General features: G+C 34.5%; 1 protein-coding gene across 1 annotated transcript in view; it reads right to left on the reverse strand.

The window, feature by feature from the left end:
• Window positions 1–24,231, reverse strand: part of LOC108767938 (uncharacterized) — a 55,201-nt gene that overhangs the window by 12,139 nt on the left and 18,831 nt on the right. Inside the window, 1 exon segment of the mRNA XM_083287374.1 lies at window positions 19,311–19,483. Coding sequence (XP_083143500.1) covers window positions 19,311–19,483 — 173 coding nt within the window.

Raw genomic sequence — 24,231 nt, forward strand, 5'->3', positions numbered from 1 at the left:
AACCAATCAGAAAACAGGATTCCGATGGATTTTGCTTCGTATCATCGGAATTCTGTTTTCTGATTGGTTGAAGAGAGTCGTACGACGCAAATCGGATTCAGGGTGCATCGTGTCTGAAATTATTGCCGCGTGTTCCGGCGCGTCGTGAATATAGAATTACTTCGCTACCTTGATCGATGCCAATTTATAAGGCAAAATAGCGCTCGCGCGAAATTCAACATTGTTACGATGTTCGTTGAGAAGCATCCGGAATTGTCTGAGTCGCAGAGAAGAATATATTTCATTTCAATTATAGGCCTATTCTTTTTAGTTTTTTGTAAGATTCATCTCTTCTTCTTTTCTTAAAGAAAAAAAATCTGCTTGCAATTTTTGTATTCAGAATCTTTGCTTTCCCTCCCTTTAACGTCCGAATATATCTATATCTCGTTTCAAATAGAAAATTTTTCGGAGATTTCAAATCACGCGACAATGATAAAAATGGATCAACTGTATAAAAAATTCTCAGCTAAAAAGATACATTTGATAATCCAATATAGCATCGCCCTGCACGACAGAAGGTAATGATCAACGTGATGCTACAAACGCTACAAATGCTTTGAAGTATTTTTTGATTGATCAATGAAATACTTCATAATATTTGCAATGAGATTTTGACCGCGTCACGTCAGATGTAATTTGATATTCCACAAACATTACAAGTTTATTCACGCGCCAATCCGAATACTCGGGAACGCAAAACGGTACTCGCGACGCATATTCTAGTTCCGTTTTCGCCGCTGTCGTCCTTAATTCCGATAAATTGCTCGCGTACCGTTACACTCCTCGAAATCCTCGTCGTGACGATAATGAAAAAGAAGGAGAGTAAAGCGTGTATAATAACATATGGTTGCTATATTCCTGGCCAAGCAGCGGCGCGGCGTGGCGTATTACGCCCGTCGCGAACGGTAATGGAGGGAGTTTTGCATATTATGCAGGCCGCGTACGGATTCTCTATGCATAATGAGGCATGTCGTCGTCGGACTAACAATAAAGCGCGCGCCGTCATTCGATATATCTGGCGTGCACGGCCCTTCTTCCTGCCCGTTTAATACCGCAAAGGTGTTCGTATACGCGTCAGCGCCAAATGACCTCGCAATTAGACACGAATCTCAATTTTCGCTGAATGAGAGCCCACTTCAAATCACATTAGACCGTGCGCATGTACGTGTATAATATCGTACATGTACCGTAAATTATTATTGTGGTCACGGTTGCTCCGTGACGCGATTATTTCTCGAGCAGCGATAAGAAATTTATTAACATGTATTTATAGCGAACATGTTGTATCTGAGAAAATAATCGAGACTTGCATCAGTTTCGTTAGATGCTTATTAGGAGCTTCCTCAGAATTTTTCGCAGAAACTGCAGTTCCTCATCGACTACGTTCCGCAATGAAGCACTTAGGATTCCGCACACGCGAGTTTTACAGCGCACAGCGTGCACCTCGACGTGAAACTCATTTGCCGCTAACGTAAGATTGATAACAACAACGCATTCTTAGATTGCGTCGGGATAAGATCGACCGAGCCATAAATTCGTTCTAAGGACATATTTATGAATATGTGAACACGCGCGATTGAAAATTATGCTCTCAACGAAGCGAGGAGAGGGCACAACCGCCGAGCTGTCAGTCCTCTGCCATCGAGAAGATCTCGATATTATCTCTTTTTAAAGCCGCATATCTAGCTTTTGAGACGCTCTTTAATAATTTTATGAAAAATTAATTCTTTTGTATTCTACTTGATGTTCACACATTCACGAACATTATTTATCTTTGTTTAACATTTCATAATCAGTAAGGATAAAATGATTCCAAGAGTGTTGCGACCATCAAATGAAACACACACCCCACGTGCGAAGAGAATCGATTCTTTAGAAAATCGATTTAAGGTCGCTCATTTCTTCAGAATCGGAAGTTAAGTGGAAAGTCGAACTAGGGGTGAGAAAAAAAAGAAAAAAAGAAAGAAAGAAAAAAGATAAACAGACGTAGAATTGTGCGTTCTACGCACTTCATTTGCGTTATCGCGTGTTATACGGTTTGCGTCGAAAGGATCATTGTTAACGGGACACGCAGCAATCGCGCCCACCAACACGGACGTGGATGCAAATTACTGCGGCAGTATACAGCGCGGCATGTTAATAATGTCGCGCTAAGTATCACTGAGCATTTGCGTCGCAGAAATATACGGCGCTATTTATTTTCCCCGAGCGGCGGCTCTATTCGACGAGTCGCGATATAGCAAAAGATACTTGTTCTACTTTATTTCTGTTCTCCCTACCTTCCCACATTGACAGCGAAAACGCTATTTATTGTATTCAATAACAAATTGTAGCAAAGATTTAAAAGTACCATTCGTATTCTGTGTATTTCTTTTCTTTAAAATAAGAGTATCAAGTAATTAGTTATAACATTTATATATAATTTGTTAAATACGCAACCTTACAAATATTTTTTAAAGGAATTAAAGTATATGTACGAATTACTTAATAACTTTGGTATACTTGTAAAAGTGATGAAAATTAATCCGAGACACGAATGATCCATATATGATAAAAAAAACTGGAAAAATCGTGATCGTATCAAGTAATGATGACGTAATCTCTACTTTTACTTGCGAATATTTTGCTCTTCATCCAATTCCACGAAAATACAACGGAATGAAAACACAAGGATAACCTTGGTTCTCCAGTCAGCGAATGATACCACACGTGCTACCTTCAACTCACTCTGTCTCGAAAATCATTCCGAATCAAACACATCGCTCAATCGACACAAATTAACAAATTAAATTTCTTAGAAAAGGGAAAAAACTGTTTTTCAATTTGACAGAAAAGTATTGATTAATCGAATAATATCGACAAAAAGAATATATTCTTAATAAGTGTCTATTTCATATCCTTAAAAAACCGTCCTTTTTGAGTTGTGACAATTTTAATGAGCGTAGTACGTCTTTTGATATCTTATACAATTTTAATGATTTTTTAAAATGAAATTAAGTTAGTTCACCTTCAATGATTGATAAAATAATGTTTATTTAATTTATTTATGGTAATAATAGTGTCGTGGGATAATAATTTATCGAAAATCACGCTTTTTTAATTGTGTTACTTTTGAAAGTTAGGGAATGATAATTATTCATACAAATTTTTTCCTTCACTATGATCAATACTATCTCTTCTCACATTATTGACTTTTCCTGAATCTTCTCTTGAATCACTTGATATGTTATACAAAAAATACTTAAAATCAATCTATCGAGCAAATTTTTCAAGTCGAACTTGAAACTTTGTTAAAGAGTGCGTATTTCCGCTTTTATGGATTATCCCTCAAAACTTCCACAACGTAAAGTAATAGGATGACGCACTCACGCTGTTACATGGTAGTTAACTCGTTATTAGCTCATTTGGAAGTCACAAAACGATTTACGGATCTACGGCTTGAAACTTGCATGTTGAACATTGTTTATCGACGGCTTTTCGTCGAGATACGTAAGAACGTCCCCGTTCACTGGACGCGCTGATAAGGAGCAATTAAGGCGTGATTTACAGACTTGACTCGCCGCTCGCCGGCCACGACGATTATTTTGTAAACGACGAACAACCGCGCCGTGACACAGTCTGATTTATCGTTGACCTTCTTTCCGCACCACATGTCCAATGCGTCATTAATTATCGCCGTTAATAATACCACCCGCGCGCGCGGCCATGGAGCAAATAACGATAATGTACGAGTATATAACGAGAAATCTTTTCCAGTACCCCAATTCTATAACTTTTAACGATAGTGTCGGTATCGTTATATTGTCATTGTGGTTATATTGTAGGTATTACACATGATAAAAAAAAAAACAATATAACGATACCAAACTGTCGTTAAAAGTCATACAATTGAGGTACAGGAGAACACTTATGTGCTCCTAGAGAAAAATGCGACGGTACTTCGCGTGTGCAACATTACTGACGTTTATTTATTGGAGACTCAAATGCGCACGTAGATTTCTCCTGTCTAAACAATGCCATCGAAAGTAACGAGGTGTACGCCGATATTGTCGATGGATGTTGCGGCGGGTAAGGTAAACTTTCGTATAAATTACTTAAGCAAATATCAGGGTGTAACGTAACACGATGGCCTGACGGTGTAACGGAGCGATAACGAGAAGGTGATATCGCTATTAATCTATATCTCGCTATTGATTGTCGTGGATCAACTCCTCGATTTGACGTCATTAATCATCGCACGCCCCGTCGATCGTTCCTGAAGATAATTAATTTGGATTATGGATGTCGTTCCATTACGATTGACAATAAGGCGCCGTTGAATCGTGAATTTTCAGACAGGGAGAGCGCTCGATGTAATTAATATAATACGCCAGTTAACCGCGCAAGTATGAGCGATCGTTAGCTGAATCGACGGGAGGCTGATGAGTTGATTGGCGTCAATTTTCCGCGATAGCGCAATCGTCCATGTAAGTATAGTTCTTGTACACAGCCGATGTACTCTAATGCAGTCACTCATTAAACACGAGAGCATGCGTGAAAGAAAATGAGTCGAACAAATGCCGCGATCGCAATTCTCGCTGCAGTTGCTAATCAGTTATATTTCTTGTTATTTAAGCCTGTATTGTGCCTAATGAGTTGAAAAGAAGAATTCTTTAAGATGACTTTTTAAAGACCTCATTAAAATCTGAAAACTTGTATCAAAAAGTCATCTTTCTATAAAATGTCTTCTAAAAGAGCTCTTTATAACATCAACTTATAAATGCTATTAGTAAGCAATTACGCAGCACCACTATTAGCTGAAGACGGCAGAGTTCATTTTCTCATAACAACCATACAGAATAATATAAAGATACGTTATAACGAGATAATAAGTTTCCTTTACACAGTAAAAAAAATGTTAATTTTAACATTTTTACATGTCCCAGGAGATCCATTCTAAATTTTAAGTTAAAGTAACTCATTCTTGTGTTATTTATTGACAAACTAATCATATTAAATAAGTAAAAACTACATAGAACAGTAGTTACCGAAATACTTATAAGAAATGTTAATACAACATTTTCGTTCGTATCCCACACAGCAAATGTATCAAAAATATATCTTAGAGATATCTTAAAGATATATTTGGGATATGTGATATCTTTAGGATATCTGTCTGATGTATTTCGGAATTTTTGCTGTGTGGGATAATGTGAATGAAAAAATTTGTACACGTTAACATAAATCTTCAGTTTAATCTAACATATCAACAGAAATAATGTGTCAATGTTTTAACATAAAAATATGTAAGTTTTAACATACAATGAAAATAATTTTGAACAATATTATAACACAATCAAATGTTATAATTTTAATATAAGAAATAGTTAATTTTAACATCACTATAATTACCTAAAATGATTAACGTTATCGATATGTAAATGTTTGTATTACTATTTTCACATTAAAATATGTAACGGAGAATGGATAATGGATTATGTTTTTGAGTTTTTAATAGTGTAACTTTGAATTTATTGCATCTATAGACCTAAATTTATGATGATTTTTAATAACTATTATCACAATGTAAGACTTGTAGATACAATACATTTAAAGTTACACTTCCAAAAACGGAAAAAAATGACCCAACTTACTTCGCGATATATTTTAATGTCGAAATATTACATATCAGCTTTCCTCTAATGTTTGGACATGAAATATGTAAACTGAATATTGTGCAGATATTGCAGAAAAGAATATTAATAAGAATAAAATGCATCTTTATTAATTTTATTGCATAAATTTTCACAAAAATAAATATGCATACAATGGATGATTCATAATCATTTAGAGTAAAAAATATTGTATTCCTTTTTTATATAATATGATTCTCTGCTTTAAATATACCAATATAGCTAAGGGCACATAAAATACTCTGTAATTAATTTAGTTATATCATCTTTTTTATATATTTTGTACGATTTAAAATGTTTTAATTCTATTAAACAAAAAACGAAATAGTGTCATTATTATCTTATTTTAAAATTACCTACCTTAAGTACTTTTTACAAATACGTAAAGTTTTGTTAGCCTGGCACACAACATATGTGTGACACTTTTGAGAAAAAGAATGATATCATCAATCTCAGTTTGAGTTAAGTTCTTATTTTCATCTTCTGTAATGTTAATGTTTGGAACATTTTTCTTGTTTTCAGACTCTTCATTATCACATCTTTTTTCTTTTTATACCTCTTGTTGCATTGGAGAGCCTATTTGTTAAATAACCTGTTTTGGTTACTGGATCGTAAAAAGATTCTTAAAAAGACAATAAAATAAAAATATAAAAATTTCGTTTTAATACATTAATGGAACATTTATGTTTTTTAATATATTGTTTAAATAGAGTTTTTTTTTATTTACATAGCCTAATGCAGTTTCCGAATCTCGTAATCTCGGAAAAATTTCCACTATAGTTTCGACAAACTGACATTTATCTAACGAGGTTAATGGACGCTTTAATTCTTTTTTCAAAGTAAGCATTTGAGTAACCACTATATTAATTATCCGTCTTCTATTTCTATCACTTAAAAATCCTTCCGTATTATACTCTTCAAAGATGTCTTTTCCGCATGAACTTTTTAAAATAATTTCTTTCATTATCTGAAAATTAATATAAAAGATCGCGTTGCGTTAGATGATCTATCTTTAATTAAATATTTTTTAATTTATTATAAAATGACAATATTTTCATATTTCTTTTGTAACAATGTGTCCTTTTTTTGATAGTTGGAAATATGGTAAATGAATATTTTGTAAAAACGTTTTTGATATTTCACTTTCTTCAGAAGTATATATAACAGTTATGAAAGAAGAACTCGGTGTATTGGGGTTGCTAGATAATCGAGATCTATAAAAAAATGACCATATGTGTAAATAAGATTTATACATATATATGTGTATATTATACATTGAAATATTTTTTTAAGAACTTACCTTGTATTATTGGCCTATCTAACTCAATTATGATAACAGCACCTCTTCCGAAAAATTGAACATGTTCAATTAAAAATTCTTCTGTCAATATAGCTTTTTTTCGTCGTAAAATTTAAATTGTTTATTATTCAATTCGAAAATATTTCTTTTTACTGAAAAAAAATGTGACAAACAAATTGTAAGGATAAGGAAAAAATGTTGGTAATTCAAATAATAAAAAAGTTATGTAAAGTGTTATTTAAATTGTGTAACATATGTATATGTGCGCGCGCGCGCGTGTGTGTATGTGTGTGTGTACCTTTAGCCTCAAATATTTCGTAATTATATGGGTGAAGAATCTTTGCCCAATGCCTCTGATTATTAAATTCGAAAATCAAACTTATTCCATTTTATGTTGGTGAATTATAATAAGATCGCCGAGCATCATGTGATTCCATCTTTATAAATTTCGTACGACAAAAATTTGAATGGTTATTAAATGAAATTTTACAAAAAATTATCCGATACCTAATTAATATACATATAAAATTTTTGTTAAACCATAACTTTGGGTTACTTTAGCCCTGTGGAATTACTTTTTAGTTCAAGTTTTATTTTCCAATTTTTCATATACTAAAACTATTTAAAACTTTACTTTACAATGTAGGGGAAGGTCACCGATACCGACATATCACTTTGTTTTTAGACAATATTTCTTAAACAAAAGGTAAAAATACAACTTCAAAAACATAAATACAAAGTAAAAAGTATCTTCTATCAGATAGTATAAGCAATTTTTATAATACTGTTTGCAATTTTGCAATAATTAAGTTTTTCGTAAGTTATGCAAAAATGAGCGTCTGACAAAATGGGCTCCAAAACTGACATAGTAGGCAATAATGCCAACATTCCTATTCTATAAATAATGATATATCCTATTCTGTAAAGAAAACTAATTTATGAAACTATAAACATTTAAAATGACATATCGAAATAATATTATCGATAATACAGTCACTATATTATTTTAATTACGCAATTTGCAAAAGAACACCGTGAGAATTTTCTTCTAGGATTCACAGGATTTGTTTTTAGTTGATTTGGTATAGAAATAAGCCAAAAATATATGAATTATGAGTTTGTTCTTCTTTAATTAGCTGAACAGATCACGATTTTATTAGTATTAATAAAGTGCAATAGTTAATTTCTGAGAAATAAGGGGGTGTCACTTTAGGAGACCTATGTCAGTATCGGCGACTTTCCTCTACTTTTTCTTTAATACATAACTGTTATTAGATATTAATGTAAACGTTGCAACCTATAATTTCACTTTTTATTGGAAAATAAAATTTGGACTAAAATAACTCTACAGAGGACTAAAGGAATCCGAAGTTATGATACGACAAAAACGCAGTATTAAAATCTTAACATTACTTTAAATACGAAGCGCCACTACGGTCTGAATGTTAAGATGTTGAACTATATTATATATGTATATTCATTTAAATAAATTAATTTCAGAAATTATAATTGCGAACCGATATGGTTGTCAGACTTTCAACGCAATCAATTTGAAATATTAATAATCCTCCCAAATTTTCCAAATTTAATCTTAAAAAACTGTAATAAACTTATTGCGAAAAATATTACCTCGACCGGGAGTCGAACCTGGATCTCTTGCATTCCGTGCAAGCGTCCTAAGCCTTTAGACTACCGAGACTTTATTATTTCCAATCTTATTAAAATCTTAACCTTACATTCATAAAAATAATACAGTGAGTAAACTTATCTTATATAGAGAATTCTTGGATTGATGTTAAGCATTAAAATGAGATAATATAATTTGCACTTAATTTTTCCTTACAAATATCCCGTACGTAACTCGCTTTCGTTCTGAATCGTTTCGAAAAGCAAGATCAGGATCTTGCACGTTCTCGCACGGCAGAGGACAATAGGACTGATAACGGACGGACTAAAGATATTACTATCATCTTCCATTCAATAAATAAACGAAATGTTGTATTGAATATGTCACTTATTAATATTACAGATTTTTGTGTTAATACATTTACTGTAACTATTTTGAAGTGTAAATTACATTTTATTCCGAGTGTTATATTAACATACAAGTACTTCAAAAGAGCATTTACCTTTTGTGTTAAATTAACACATGGTAATAATTATTTTAACTGAAGTTGTAATGGAATATTTGTAATAGAAAATTTGATTATTTTGTGTGTCAAAATTTACGATTATTTTAAAACTTACTTCAACCTTTCTTAGAATGTTAAATAGATTTTAAGACATGTAAATTAATTGAAATAAACATTTCAATTAATTGTTAAAAATACTCAAAATAATATTCCATTTTTAATTGACTTACACAAATATTAAGTTACCAGAGTGACATAAATCTAACACATGAAAATGTTACAAAAATAATAACATATCAGTTGTATGTTAATTTTACATTGAAGTAATAATAATCAAAAGATGTGTGGTAACACAAGAAAATTTTAACATATAGACGCACAATTTTTTACTGTGTATTTTCTTTCCCAGTTCTCGTCAATGCAGCCTTCCGCGAATTCGCAGATATTCACTACTCCGGAATTAATCTCTTTCCACACCCTGCTAGCCGTCTCAGGGGATTCTAACATCTCCAGATTAAATTTTAATCGTCTCTTAGATGGAACTCTTTTCTTCAAACGTGATTTTATTTTTGCGCACAGCAAATTAAGATCGGAATTAATGTCCACATTAGAGTATGTTCACAAATTGAATGCTGTTTCTGAAGCGTTAGTTCGTCAGGATGAAAACAATCCGATTTCTTACAATTCTATCATCGTGACGATTATTTAGCTGTATCTAAAACCAAACATTTTGAATCACCACTTTGTCTAGACAGAACTGCATTAGTCGTTCTTCTCTTTCATTTCGAGTACCTAATCCATAATGACCTATCATCTCGTCAGTACCAATATCTTCAACCTTAGCGTTAAAGTCTCCCATGATAATGTTAATTTCATGCTTTTTTGTATATGAATTTTGTATTTGATCAGCTCGTAAAAATCTTCCACTTCCTGATTACTTTTATTTGCATAAACTTGTATATTTACATTTACTAGATTACTTTTTAACTACGATAGCATCACCCGATCTGAAAGCGGCAAAAAGCAACGGCTAATAAAGCAACAGAGATAACACATCGTTCTTCAAAATGACTATCACTCCATTCTAGTGTGTGTCATTAAACGAACCAGAATAGTACATTGGGTAGCCATTCATCTTGATATCGTCCGAACCATCTGATCTCACACACTCAAGAATTTTAATTTCAAGGCATTTCATTCCGTGTATTAAGTTATGCAATTTACTTCCTTTGTATAGAGATCTCACATTCCATATAGCTATCTTGTAAACATTCATCAATTTGAACTGGGAGATTCTTCACATTCCTGTTTCGTTTAAGGAACGCTCAGAACTCGGGGCCGTTTGTATTTGGTTTCTCATCATGATAGCTGTTGCAAATATAAAAATAGTGCAGCGGTTTCCTTACTTGCCTTATGCATCACAATTCTACAATCGTTCTGAAATTGTCTCTTTCGTCTGTAAAAGATTTAAAAGTAAACCGCCAAAGAAAATAAATTCGATTCTAAGATTTTTTGTAAGTATAATTTCTGATGAAATGTTATAAAATCTAAAAAATTTAAAAATATTTTTTTAAAATTATGGGATGAGAAATCTCAGAATATTTCAGAATTCACATGTATGAAAAATTCTGAAAGAAGATGTGAACTTTCTGAATATTTCTGAGTAGTTCTGAAAAATGTTCCAATTTGTATAAAAATTATAAGAAAAATTTTCACCAGGGATATGGTCCACTTCGTTTATTTATCGATGACTACTGCTGCCCTCTGTCAAGAGCAATGTCTTAACTAGAAGATATTAACCAATTCATACAGTTAAGTCGAACGTTCCAGTTATAAAATATTGAATCCTATCATAATAATTATAAATTCTGCTGGTTTCAAAATATATTCAATCATGTATATCTTGTTAGTATAATCAAACCATTTTTCTCATTGCGTAATAGTGACTTTATAAAAAGGAAAAAAAACATTAAAAGATGATAGTCACCAAAGTGATTAAGCAACGCCGTCAAATTTTGACGAACATTTCTACTGACAAAAATATATGCCTGACAAAGACAATCGTCGAGAAAAATCGTCGAGTTAATGGCGAGATTAATGATCCGGATGATTCTTAAATAGGGACTGAATTTCTTTTCGCTGTTCGCATACCGATGGGGCAATCGTGATAATTAATCACCGTTTCATCGGGAGGGATGATAAATCCGTAGAGAGTCGATCTCGACGATAGGCTGCGCGCATGATTAACGCCAGAGTCTCCATAATAACGGCGTCGCCATAATCGACAATAAATTAATAACAAGTCATCGATGGATCTCGCGAAAAATACGACGTGCTTTCTCTAATAAATTCCCGTGAACGATAATTAACGTCACACACGGACATTATTGCAAATACGGAGAAAGCTTACGATGGCAAAGAATCGCGAACATTATGCCGCGATAATTATGCTTGTTATTAAACAAAATCTACCATTTAATTCTTAGCGAGAGATACGACTCGTAGGAAGAACAAGTTTTCTCGCGGACGCAAGATAAAATGCAAATTGAAGAGGACTGTATTATATATGTTGCCATAAGACACTATTACAAAATTGAAGAGGATGCTGGAATAAAGATATTGGGAGAAAAAGTGCAAAATTCATAACCACAAATACACCACACACATATAAACATACACTGTCCACTTACTCAACAATGTTCACATTCAACGTCGCCTTCAATTTGTGTCCTTTGTCTGACCCGATATCTCCTTCTGTCTTCGATAACGCAACGTAATTACGTTGGCTATACAATGTTTAACTGCTAATTGCGACGCGCAAAATGCGCTCACATTCAGCTGTAAAAGCGCGCTCTCATCTCTCGCGTCATGCATGTAATTCAACTATATCGATTGCCAACCAGCGGTCACGAGCTGTTTATCTCGCTTTGTCTTTAAAAAAAGTATCTATATATATTCGATTAGAATTAATTAATAGTTATATTGATCAGCATATTTATCGTAGTTAGATTATAATATTTTTTACAAATATACACACACACACACACACACACATACATACATATATGTATATATATATATATATATATAAATTATTATGCATTATATTATATTTTGTATTCATAATAATATATATAAATATAATTTAATACAAAATATAATATAATATAATATAGAATGTATTACATGTAATAGATATAAAAATATGTAATTATATTCTTGTATAATATATATAAATTCATTATATATACTATATATAGAACATAATACATATAACGAAATTTTTTATACGTCGATGAATTCGGTATTTTTCTTCAACGTTTAATTCGGGCCTCCATTGATCGGCCCGTTCATCTCGTTCCGAGTGGTCCCCTGGGCGACTGCAGTTATGCAAATCGAGATGATACACCATTAGCGGTATCCCTGCAGCGCGTCCTTCTCCGCGGAAGCCAATCAGCGTCGCGAGAGGCGCGTAATTAGCAGTTACATTATATCCTTCGGCTTTCGTGCGTACGCACACCCACATATACACGCGCGTGCATATATATATAGATGCGCAGTACGCGCACACACACGTTGGTTGTTCTCGCGCTTGTTAAGATTCATAAGGCGAACGCACGTTACACGCGACCCGGTGGCCCTCATTAGAGCTCTAATTGCGTGCGATTATCCCGGCAATTACCCGGCGAATACATTACGAGTCGCCGAATCGCGATCACGCGGACGTCGCGCAGCGTCGCGTTTTGCGTTTCGCTCTCGTGCTCGAAAGTCGACGGTATATTCACCGGCCTTGACTAATCTCAAGCCACGATATACTCAGCGCGTGCATAGAAGCGTGCGTTCGGAACTACAAACGAGAACCTTTAATTTAATTAATGAAAGACAGTCGAAATTTTGACCGCTTTTGTGAACTTAATCGGTAAAAATAATGCTGCGTTTAGTAGAAAAAAAAAACAATTTTACAACTGTTGTAAAATTCTTTAATATGATTAGTTTCAGGGCTGAGCATGTATTTGAAATACATTTATTTCAAACACACTATTTGCTACAAGCGTATTTTGTATTTTTTATCTCAGCGGATATCACATAAAAGTATTACGTATTTTATACTTAAAATCGGAAGATTGAAAGTTTTTTGTATTTCGTAATTCAAATAATAAGGTTGAGTATCAATGTTAGTATTTGAAATAGAAAACACTTTCAATCTTCTATTATTAAAACTAAAATACAAAATATAATTGTCTTACCAATACTGTTTTTCAAATAAAAGTATTTCAAATAGATGCGCAGCCCTGATTGGTTTAATCCTTTTAAATCCAATAAGGAATTAAGAGCAAAACCAATCATAGAAGAAATTATTAAAGAATTAAATTCCTGTTACAAAACTGCTTTCTCACGCAGCCAAAGGCGTGTTCAAGCTGGACGAAGCAGCTAGCCTGAGCTCGCCGAGCAGTTGACTATGATTGATTGGATCTAAAAGTAAGAACCAATCATATTCAATCATTTGACGAACTGTTGGGATAGCTGTTGCCCATTTGAATATGGTCAATAATACATGATACTCTTTAAAGCTTCTTGACTCTCGAATTTTCGCGTTATCGCGATAAATAAGAGGCCGCGAATAGATTCACGCCTGAGGTCTTTTAATAAACACCTTAATCCACTGCTGTTCGTGCCGTTCGATGTGTAGGCAGCTTAACACGCGCCGACACGGCGCGTGTAACGTGCCGCAGCGCGCGAAAACTTTGTTGGCCGGTAATCCATGGGGCCCCCGGAGTCACGCGAAGAGGCCTCGTCGGAATTCCACGTGGATATTCGCGCCTTATTAACGACGTGCCGTCGTCGTCGTGCAGGATCCACAAGGGCAGCACGTAATAAAGTACAGTTAACAGTCCCCGAGCCCGGCCGTGTTCCACGATGTCTTCGAGCGAATCTCGAAGCCGGGTTGACGTGGGAGAGAGAAATGTGTAGCGACCGGAGAGAGAGATTGTCGAACCGGAGGAGCGCGTTTGTGCCTAGAAGCGTGGAATTCCATCGCTTTCTGGCGCTCACGCCTTGTTAACGTGACGCCCACAGCAGAGTAAACGGTCCGTTGGCATGGAAAAAAGCCGCAACTACTTATCCGCGCGATCATACCTTCTCTCATGCGAGACCATATTTAACGACAAAGTCGACAGCATTGATGGCGTTATTATTTATTATTCTTACGGCATTATATTATTTATTAATCATGAGAGTTTCCTCGCATATCGATGTTTATAACGACAAAGTTGAAGAATTCTATATAATTATTTACTCACGTGCGTAATTATTGTATAATTATCGAGATATGTGTGTATATAAAAATAAACGCATAAATATGTGTATAGAAAAATAAATGTTTACGTGAAATTAGCAGAGGCAGACGCGATCAGGAGTTGGCCTCATTTTTTTTAAGAGGAAATAAAAGTACGTTGGCAGTTGTATAAATTTTCCATGTAGTTCGGCTTATCTTATTCACGATGCAAAGAACAATTTGCATTACCAAGTGGCTATGAGTTTTCTTTACGATACGATATTGGCTGAGTCATTTATCTATATACCTTCTCTACATTGTTACTTGCTTTTCTTCGAATATTTGAACAACATTGATCCTAAGTGTGTGGAAAAAGTAGAATATTTTATAAATGTCAAAAATAATATTTAACACTATAATTAAAAACAAAGTGATAAATATATAATATATTATATTTCTTTCAATATAAGTTTGTATTTACGCATTAAATAATATTATATATAAAATTTTTTTAAAAATAGAATTCGTGAAACTACGCAATGCACATTTTTAATACGCTAAGTAAAAAAAAAGAGAAGGAATAAATTTTACAAAATTCCCACCGCAAGTTTCCTTGCTCGTCACTCGAATTTCCCGACACTAACAAAGTGTGTGAGACACACGCAAGAAAAGAAATGTCGTCTGGCTGTATATTTTCTACGCGAGATAGTCGCGAGGATCCAAGAGATGGAGGAGGAGATGAAGAAGGGCGATGCGGAAAGGACGAAGAAGAGAACGCGAGGCAGAAGCCTGTTTGGAACATCCCGACGGTGCGGCGGCGCGGCGGCGCGCGGCGCGCGGCGCGACGCGGCGGTCCAAGATGGCGTCCACGCTCGGTGGTTTCCCGTTTTCTCTTATTCTCTGTCTTCTTCTCTCGGCTTAATTCCCGATACTGTCAGCCGACCCTTACCATCTTGCCCTTTTTTGGTGCGCGTTACGCCCATGGAATACGTAACGCGACGCGTGATATACGCACGTAGAATGCATCCGGAGTGCGCCATGCCCGATTCTACGTTTGCTTTCGCTTATACGCCTGCGTAAGTGAGTGCGTGAGTACTTGAATGCGTGCGTGAGTGCGTGCACGTAACGGTATCGAGCACCACCGAAAGACACACGGCCACCCCTCGGTCACGGATTAGCATATCAATCCCCTCGTTATACGACCCTGTCGATCTCCCGTTCGCGCTTTCATTCCCTCTTTCTCTCGCTCGATCTGCGCCATTAACGTTTCGCACGAGTACATAGCCATTGTTACCTTCAATCGCGGCTATACTTGATATCTCGGACTATAAGTAGTTATAGATTTTAAGTTTGCAGTTCTATTTGACACGCGAATTTTAGCCAATTGGAAATTTTAGTTTAGCTCGCTCTGTCGCATCTGAACTCTCTTTGACGCGACGTTTAAATGCTAATTCCAAATTATAAACAAGAAGACTATGTTTTATTTAAGGGAGTAGAAAGCGACTCTATAGCGACGTTAACGAGAGATTAATGTAATCCTTATGTCCGACGATAATAAATATCAATACCGCTAATAAATATCGTCGACGTATTGCATTAATCTATTGCGTCTGGTATTATATGACTGCCGTATTATACTACTACCACATTAATGTTGAAATACGATATTAGCTGACATATACGTTAATGAATAATGGAGTTTTTGCGCATAAACCTTGCGGACAAGATCATCAATATAATGATGATCTCTTTCCGTTTTTTTATCTCATTGGAATAATCACATGTATCATACATACAGAATATTTTAAACAAAAGTTAAAATATTAGACGTAGGTTATCAAATATTTTTAATAGCAAAGCATGTTTGGTTGACTGGATTAGGAAGTAACACGTTATTTGTAACGCCGTTATCATTTTCGTTACTTTTTCCTATTTGTTACGGTAATGTTGTGACATTTTTACAATAACGGTGACGAATTCAGCTGTTACTTTTATCTCTTAATTATCTTTATAACTATATTCAATAGATTGCTTTCTTTATATGTATATATAATTCGCCAGAAATAGTTTATAGTATAAACTTAAATATTAAAAGAATTGTTTTGTACTTTTCATATCTCAAGCTATTCCGATAGTCACTGTCAATACTGAAAATCTGTAGTATATACGTATATATAACGTATATATAACGTATATATAACGTAAATTATAAGTTTTCAGTATTAGCAGTGAATATTAAAGCTATTAATAATAATATTAATGTTTAAAATCAATATATGTTTAAAAAATTTTTAATAAAATCTGCGTATGTAAATTACAATTTAATTTTCTAAAAAGATAAGCATGTACTAAAAAATAAAAATATTAATACAAATAATTATGAAAAGATTTAATTAACATTAAATAACTTTAATATAGAGAACAGCTTGCTATATAGAGATTAGAATTTTAAGTTTTAGTATACAAAGAATAACAAATTGTTATTTTCTAAATTAAGAAATGGCAACATTACATTTTAAAATCAGTTAAAAGTAACTGCGTTATTTTTACAAAGTAACGACCCAACCCTATTGGATGGACATCATGTGGCATTACGTGATACACTAAATTAAACAGTTAAAAATATTATTATTGGACTTTATTCTTTCTTACTGACTAGTTAATGTTTAGACTCTAAACAAATGTTTAGAGTCACCATTAAGTTCAATACAAAACATCGTTGTGACAAGTATTGCTGTATTTAAAAAGAATCCTTTTTGCCATGGATTATTACTGTATATTCAGGATATAATCATACATAGCGATGATCCATAACAAGAGTCTTTTTTTGTTCGACAGATGCTTCATACAATATAATCTCTAAATGACCATAAATAAGTCCTCAACAGACCCAAACCAGATGAACAAACAGATTACGGAATAAAGGGTCCTCTACATAGAAGTCGTAGACGGTCGTGGAGTCTTAAGTCGTAGAAAACCAACCAATCACAATCAAATATAAGGAGAATACTCGATTGGAATTGGTCAGTTTCCTACGACTTAAGACTCCACGACCATCTACGACTTCTATGTAGAGGACCCTTAAGCCTTTGGCGTCCAATTTTTTCCAAAACAACAATAGAATCTTTAACGGTTTTTAGTCCTATAACGATGCTTGTAACTGCATATAATGTTTTGTATAAAATTCTTAATAAAAACGTTTATATTTTGGTGTCTTATGTAGCACAGACTTTCAAGGGATGTCTTAAAGATGTCCATAAACATTCTCGGTACATCTCTCAGAAAAAGTATGCTATGTGGGACATCTACCGTCTCATTTTGTAACAATTGATCTGAAAAGCCCTGTATGTACAAAGTATTTCGTAAAGATCGTAATAATGCATGAGAGTAGAATTTTGAGATTATCTTGAGATAAAAATTTTCTACTAAAACGTCAAGATTACATGTATTCACTCAATTCTTATATTTAAGACTATCTTAAGTACAGTCTTAAGATATGCCACGAACCAATCAGAAGGCTATATTAACATCTCTTAAGACATTACTTAAGACGATCTTGAAATAAAAGCGGACTATGAATACCAGCCTATAATCATTTTTTAGTTGATTATCGCTCTTCTTTGTCAATATCATTAATATAAAGATTATTTAAAGATAATGATTGCTTTTACCGATATAAAACGCATTGCAGATAATAACATTTTATATGTAATAGTTATATCGATGTACTGACAAGAGAGATAGTAGTTAGTTTTCGTCCTTAATTAACACTATGCCATTTTACTGTAACACTTAAATTTTAGACAATAATTCATTAATTTTATAAGTGCTTATAATTAACTCAAAAAGTGTTATAGTTTTGAGATATTAAAGAATTTTCAAAATAAAATCTCAGATAATCTCAAGAATCTGCCTTTAAGCGTTATTACAATTGTTACAAGACACCCCGTATATGTATATAATTAATCTTATTTATGTCCGTTTCTACCAATGTAGATAAACTTTAATCTCGGTTCAGCTTATTTTTTTATTTTTTTCTAATTGTTAGAATTAGAAAAAGATGAAGAGTAAGTTGAATCGAGATTAAAATTAAATTACATAATATATCTTTTTATACATATTATAAAAGCAAATTAATGAATATACATATGCATATATATTAATATATAGTAATATATATTAATTATATGTAAATATATATATATATATATACAAAATTAATACATATGAGAAAAAATAAATACGTTTCTTGTCTTGCGTGTCTATAAAGTGTCAGGAGTATTACATTACAATGATGGTAATATCTTTTTTATAAATCAAGACTATATCACGCTCGAGCAAAGTGCAAATGAAACGATTATTACTGACTACGAAATAAGCAGAGAAAACAATGAGGATCGCCGCGTCACGCGAATGTATCTTCGAGCGAGACCGTGATTCTTCTCACGCCGTGATTCTTGTAAGAAATATCAATCTTGCTTAACGCGTCACGAGAATGCTAATGTCAAGTCGCCACTGACATTACTTTATTAATTCCGTATACCATTTGCATCGCGTACTACACTCGGAACCTAGAAAACGTTCGTGTATCAGATAATCTTAATGTAATTATCAATCTCAATCAAACGATTGATTTTATTAATCACAATTCTAAATCTTATTAAATATTTAATGATGTTAACAAAATATTCGATATTACTTGGGGTATAATACTTTTTATATCACGCAAATGGCAAATAATAATAGTAATTATCATTATAATTGGCTCGTTAGAGACACAATAGAAGCAACTCCGATTGAAGAATTTCTGAGTTTGATTGAAAAAATCATTTGATTCGATATTTGTGTGATGAGATCAATATAAAATATTCATTGAGCTTTTCTAAGCTTACCTGAGTTTCGGTCAATGATAACGCTTGCGCCAACTGTTTTCTCTCCGCGCCAACGACGTAGTGATTTTTCTCGAAGGCGTGTTCCAGCTTAAGCAGTTGGCTTGGACTGAAGGCTGTCCTTATTCTCTTCGGCTTCCTGAAGGGTTGAAGTAAGAAGCCGGGTATGTCGGGACCTGAGACGAACAATTTTAACAAAATTTAAAATTTCAAAAAATTTTAGAAAATTTTAAACTTTGTTTCGAGTCATTTAGATCTAATCTGGGATTATTTTAACAAGACTCGGTTATAATAGCGATATCATTTTCGCTGAAAATTAAAAGAAAATACAATAAAGAAAATAAAGAAAAAAAAAAGAGAAGAGATTACTACGAAGTTGATGAGATATCATTAAGAAGGAAGGTAAATGTAGAATCTAAATAATGAATCAGCGATATGGATCGCGCGATGTTGGTAAGAACGCGTAATTCACCGTCGACAAATTAAAATGGTAATTTAATTACTCGAGGAGCTGCTGGTATAAAGTTTCAGGCGGTTCGGACGGTTAGCATGAGCGAATGGGGGAACGGAGGTCGCGATTTATTAACGATTAATTAATTGTTAAACGCCAGAACGTCATCCGGCTAGTGTCCGTATATGCCTCATAGAGGCCTTGCCTTGAAAATAAATAATCGGCACGCAAGCCACGAATTCGTTCACGAACTGTATAGGGTCGTGCGTGCCAAATGGGAGAAAGAGTAACACCTACTCGTGGAGGTAGAGAGAAGGTATACAAAGTCAGGAACTCTGGGCCAGGTAATTGAGTATTCTACCACGAAAGAGCCATGTCGATCGGCCGATAGCCACGTATGCCGGAAGTCACCCGAGATGCTTTAGCGGAAAGCTCGGGACGATAAATCGCCATGTCGCCCGCACAGTTTTCCTACGGCGCGTGACTATACTTCAGGACTGTTATATAGAGTGTTAATCCGATTCCCAGCAATCGGTTTTTAAAATAGTTAAAGAGATATCGCAGGGATACCGAGTCGAAATCCAACTGCTAGAAATCGAAAGTTTGACGAGGGGCGTTTGTGCACTCAGAGAAAAAAGTCGTGGTGGCAACTATATGGGTGACAACTATACAAGTTTTATATGTAGAATTAATGTATATAGTTAAAAAGATTATTTTATACTCGCAATAATTACAAAATAATTGTTAATAAATGGATTAGTCGTTAACGTGTACATAGTTGAATAAACTATTTTATAATCATTGCAACCATGTACTATTTTATAGTTTATTGAACTATGTACATAACTCTTCTGTCAATGCACGGGTACTTGGGTACCCATATCGAATTTTAAACAGTGAACATTTTTATATTTTTGTGTAAATTTCGTTGTGAATGTTACGACGTCTCAAAAACTTGATTCTTCGGTCAATAAAGAACAATTTCGTATGGACTTTATCATTTTCACATTTACATTTTTTACGAGAATCTTGTGAAACACGATAATGATACGGTGAAAAATTATACACTGACGCTGTAATTCTACGTAATATAAAACTTGTATAGTTATCCTATATAAGTTACTAGCATTATGTTTTTTTCCTGAATGCAGATTCCAAAAGAATTTGATATGCATATGATTACGCGATAATAATTTTATGCTACACGACATACGGAAATTCAATGCGAGACTAAGAGAATCTGGGAAAGATTCTTGTATAATTCGAAATAAACGTAACAAAGTTTCAAACTTCTTTCTATCCTTCCCCCTGACGATCTCCGACATCAATTAGCATTTGCATGCACCTTCCGTGTTATTATTCATTGCGGTTTCTAAATTACAGCGTCAGCGCGCAAAGTGATCTAAATAAGTCACGCGCAGTAGGTTATGCAGCTAGTAACCGGTACAACGTACACGCGACCAGCCGCAACGGTGAATCGTATCATTTGCATTGCGAAAAATTTATCCGTTAGGATCTTCGCGGCTGAAACTGACAAGTTAATAGCTGGATAGAGCGGCGACTGCTATATCCCCTAGCCATCTGTACATTTCCCATATTTTTTGCCGGCCAGCGGATTCTCAATTGCGGCATTAGAGCTGACAAAGTGATTGAGAAGTAGGTTAAATGCATCGACCGATAGTATTGCAATCGACCGAATAAATCACTACATTTAATGCTGTCGATACGTGAGTACCCGCGATTTTGGGTAATGAGCAGCTATCTTGATATCCGGATAGAGATTTATATCTAACAGAATTAATCCCATTTGCATCAGGAAAGAATCCGTCATACTTATAATCTTTTTAAATGATTTTATAGGCCTGTCATTCCAAATAGCTTTTCATCACGATAGTAAATCGCACTTTCCTCATTTTGAGAAATAAAAGGTTCGCACGAAAAAGGATGATTAAACTCCAATTGAATGTCTGTTATCTATCTCGTTTTTTCTTGGACTGGTTGAGGGGAAAAGAGTATAAAATTTTTAAATAAAAATTAATTAAGTGGCATGCCTCTTCGAACATTGGACTTTAAGTATATCATTGTTCCGCTCTACAGTCCATTTCTCGTTGTCACTCCTCAAAATCGCGTTCTTGTAGAAGAATCGCGAACAAACGCTTTAATAAACACATCGCACGTACATGTATTGCTTAAATAGGACGCATTTCTACGTGCGAACGCATTCTTGCGAATCGCGCGACGAAGGTTGATCCTTGATGGAATCAAAGCGCCTCGCGTGAGAATAAACGCGTTAATCAACGCTTTTCCGAGGTGGCGATAACGTAGTCGTTTCCACCTAATCCAGCGTAATTTGCGTAATCCATGTAAATCCTAGCAAACGAATTTGAAGAAATGCTGCATTGCAAATGCTTTACTTTGTCTTTTATTTGCAGAGTAATGTTAATATACTACAATATTTCTACAATGACTGTATTTAAAAATAAATTCATAAGTAACTGTTATTATGCATTATTGTATATATTAATAAACATTATAATAGCAGCTTTATTGGTGCCTCATGCATGCCTCATGCAAATAACTCTGAATTCTTTTTCTCACTTTTTTTATATCTTGTAGTTATGAAACTATTATTATTAACTATTATTAGTATATTGATTTTATATATTAGATTATATACAGACATTATAGATTTTAAATAAAACAATAACAATTAATAAATATGTCGAGAATCAGAGCAGTAACAATCTACAATTCTTATAATAAAAACCTTTTAATAAATAATTGGAAGACATATATATGTATATATAATTGTCACAGATGCTAATCAGACATTTCGGTTCAATTTGAGTTATCTTCAACAAACAAAATTATGTCAATTTTAGTCATCTTCAACAAACAAAATTGATTAATTATTATTGTATTTACTATAAATTAGGATGGCCATATCCATTCTCTTTCCTCTCTGGAGACGTTCGAAAAGATTTTCCAAAATCCCAAGTAATTACCGCTCATAATTATTCTGGACACCTTTGGAAAATCCCCGAACGTCCTAAAAAAAGAGGACAGATGGCAATCCTATCTATAAATACAGGTTTTATACATTAAAAATAAAATAAAGATTATTTTTTAATACGTTTTGATTGCAATTTATTAATCTGTCTCATTAAATCCAACACTTGCAACATATAATGTATTTTTTTCTATTATTTTACACAACAGAGGGCGAGTTTAGATAAAAGTAAATTATGTCGAGTTACACGAGCGGGCGATTCTCTGCAGGTATACGGTGCTAATTACAGCGACGGAATAAAGGATCATTAGCGACGCGCCCGTGCTTGAAGCGATCGCTATTTATGTGGGTAATGAATAGTAATGCGATGACTCTTACTGCGACTGTACTCGGTCGCGATTTTGAATGCACGACATATGTTGCATACCGCGACTATGGTCCGCAACTATGAGGTAACAATCGTGTTTTGCTAATAATTAATCAGCCAGCAGGACGGCTAAAATTACGCTTAACGACGCGAGAAAACTTTGCAAACAGCGCACAAACGTGATAAATAATTACACGCGCTTTTGTAACTCTCGATCAATGGTAAACGGGAATTACTGAAAATTTATCGTCCCCAAGAATTATTGTACCAATCTATACAGGAAACAAATGCTATATTTTAATGTAATTTAATTATACACATATTATGTATGCAATTCAATTTCTACTATTATTTTCGACTCTTAAGATCCCTAAACGAGCTAAAGTAGAAGATTGCGATCGCTGGAAGGATCTTATAATATAATCCGAAATGCGATCTTCATGAAGGTGGGCGCTACGCGATCGATTCGCGATCCCTATCGATCCCATGGCGGGATCGCGAACGGGCGCTTCATCGTTAGCGGTTCCCTAGGAACTTCCTAGACATCGCCTGGAGCGACGCGCTTAACTCGTCCATTGCCGTGCAATGAAGAAGCGGAGAAGAAAGAAGGAGAAGAAGAAGAAGAAGAGAAGAGGAGGAAACCACGACAGCAACGAGGACGACACAGCGCAGCGCGGAGAAACGAAGAGCCGAGTCGGACGGCCTGTAATTACGGGAAGCTTGTGCTGCGGCTTTCGCAGCTGAGACGCCCAGAGCGACTCGAAATTACTCAAAAATAAGACCAAATGGTAAACGTATCAAATTATATCCCCTCCTCCCTCTATGCAGCCTGCCAAGCTTCCCTCGAGTTCTCTCTCTCTCTCTCTCTCTCTCTCTCTCTCTCTCCTCTCGCCTGCTCTTTACCTTTCCTTCATTTCTCTCTGTCTTTCTTTCTCTATCTGTGTGTGTATCGCATTTCGCCGGTAAAAACCGCTCCCGCACATTCATCGCACTAATGCGTTTTTAATTGTCGTTAAGCGTGCGACGAGACGCACGAAAGCAACGATGGACGGCGCACTGCAAAACAGGTGAAAATGCAAATAAGGGAAGGTGGATG

Source organism: Trachymyrmex cornetzi, unplaced genomic scaffold (assembly GCF_001594075.2).
Source record: "Trachymyrmex cornetzi isolate Tcor2-1 unplaced genomic scaffold, Tcor1.1 scaffold74, whole genome shotgun sequence".
NCBI classification, from domain to species: domain Eukaryota; kingdom Metazoa; phylum Arthropoda; class Insecta; order Hymenoptera; family Formicidae; genus Trachymyrmex; species Trachymyrmex cornetzi.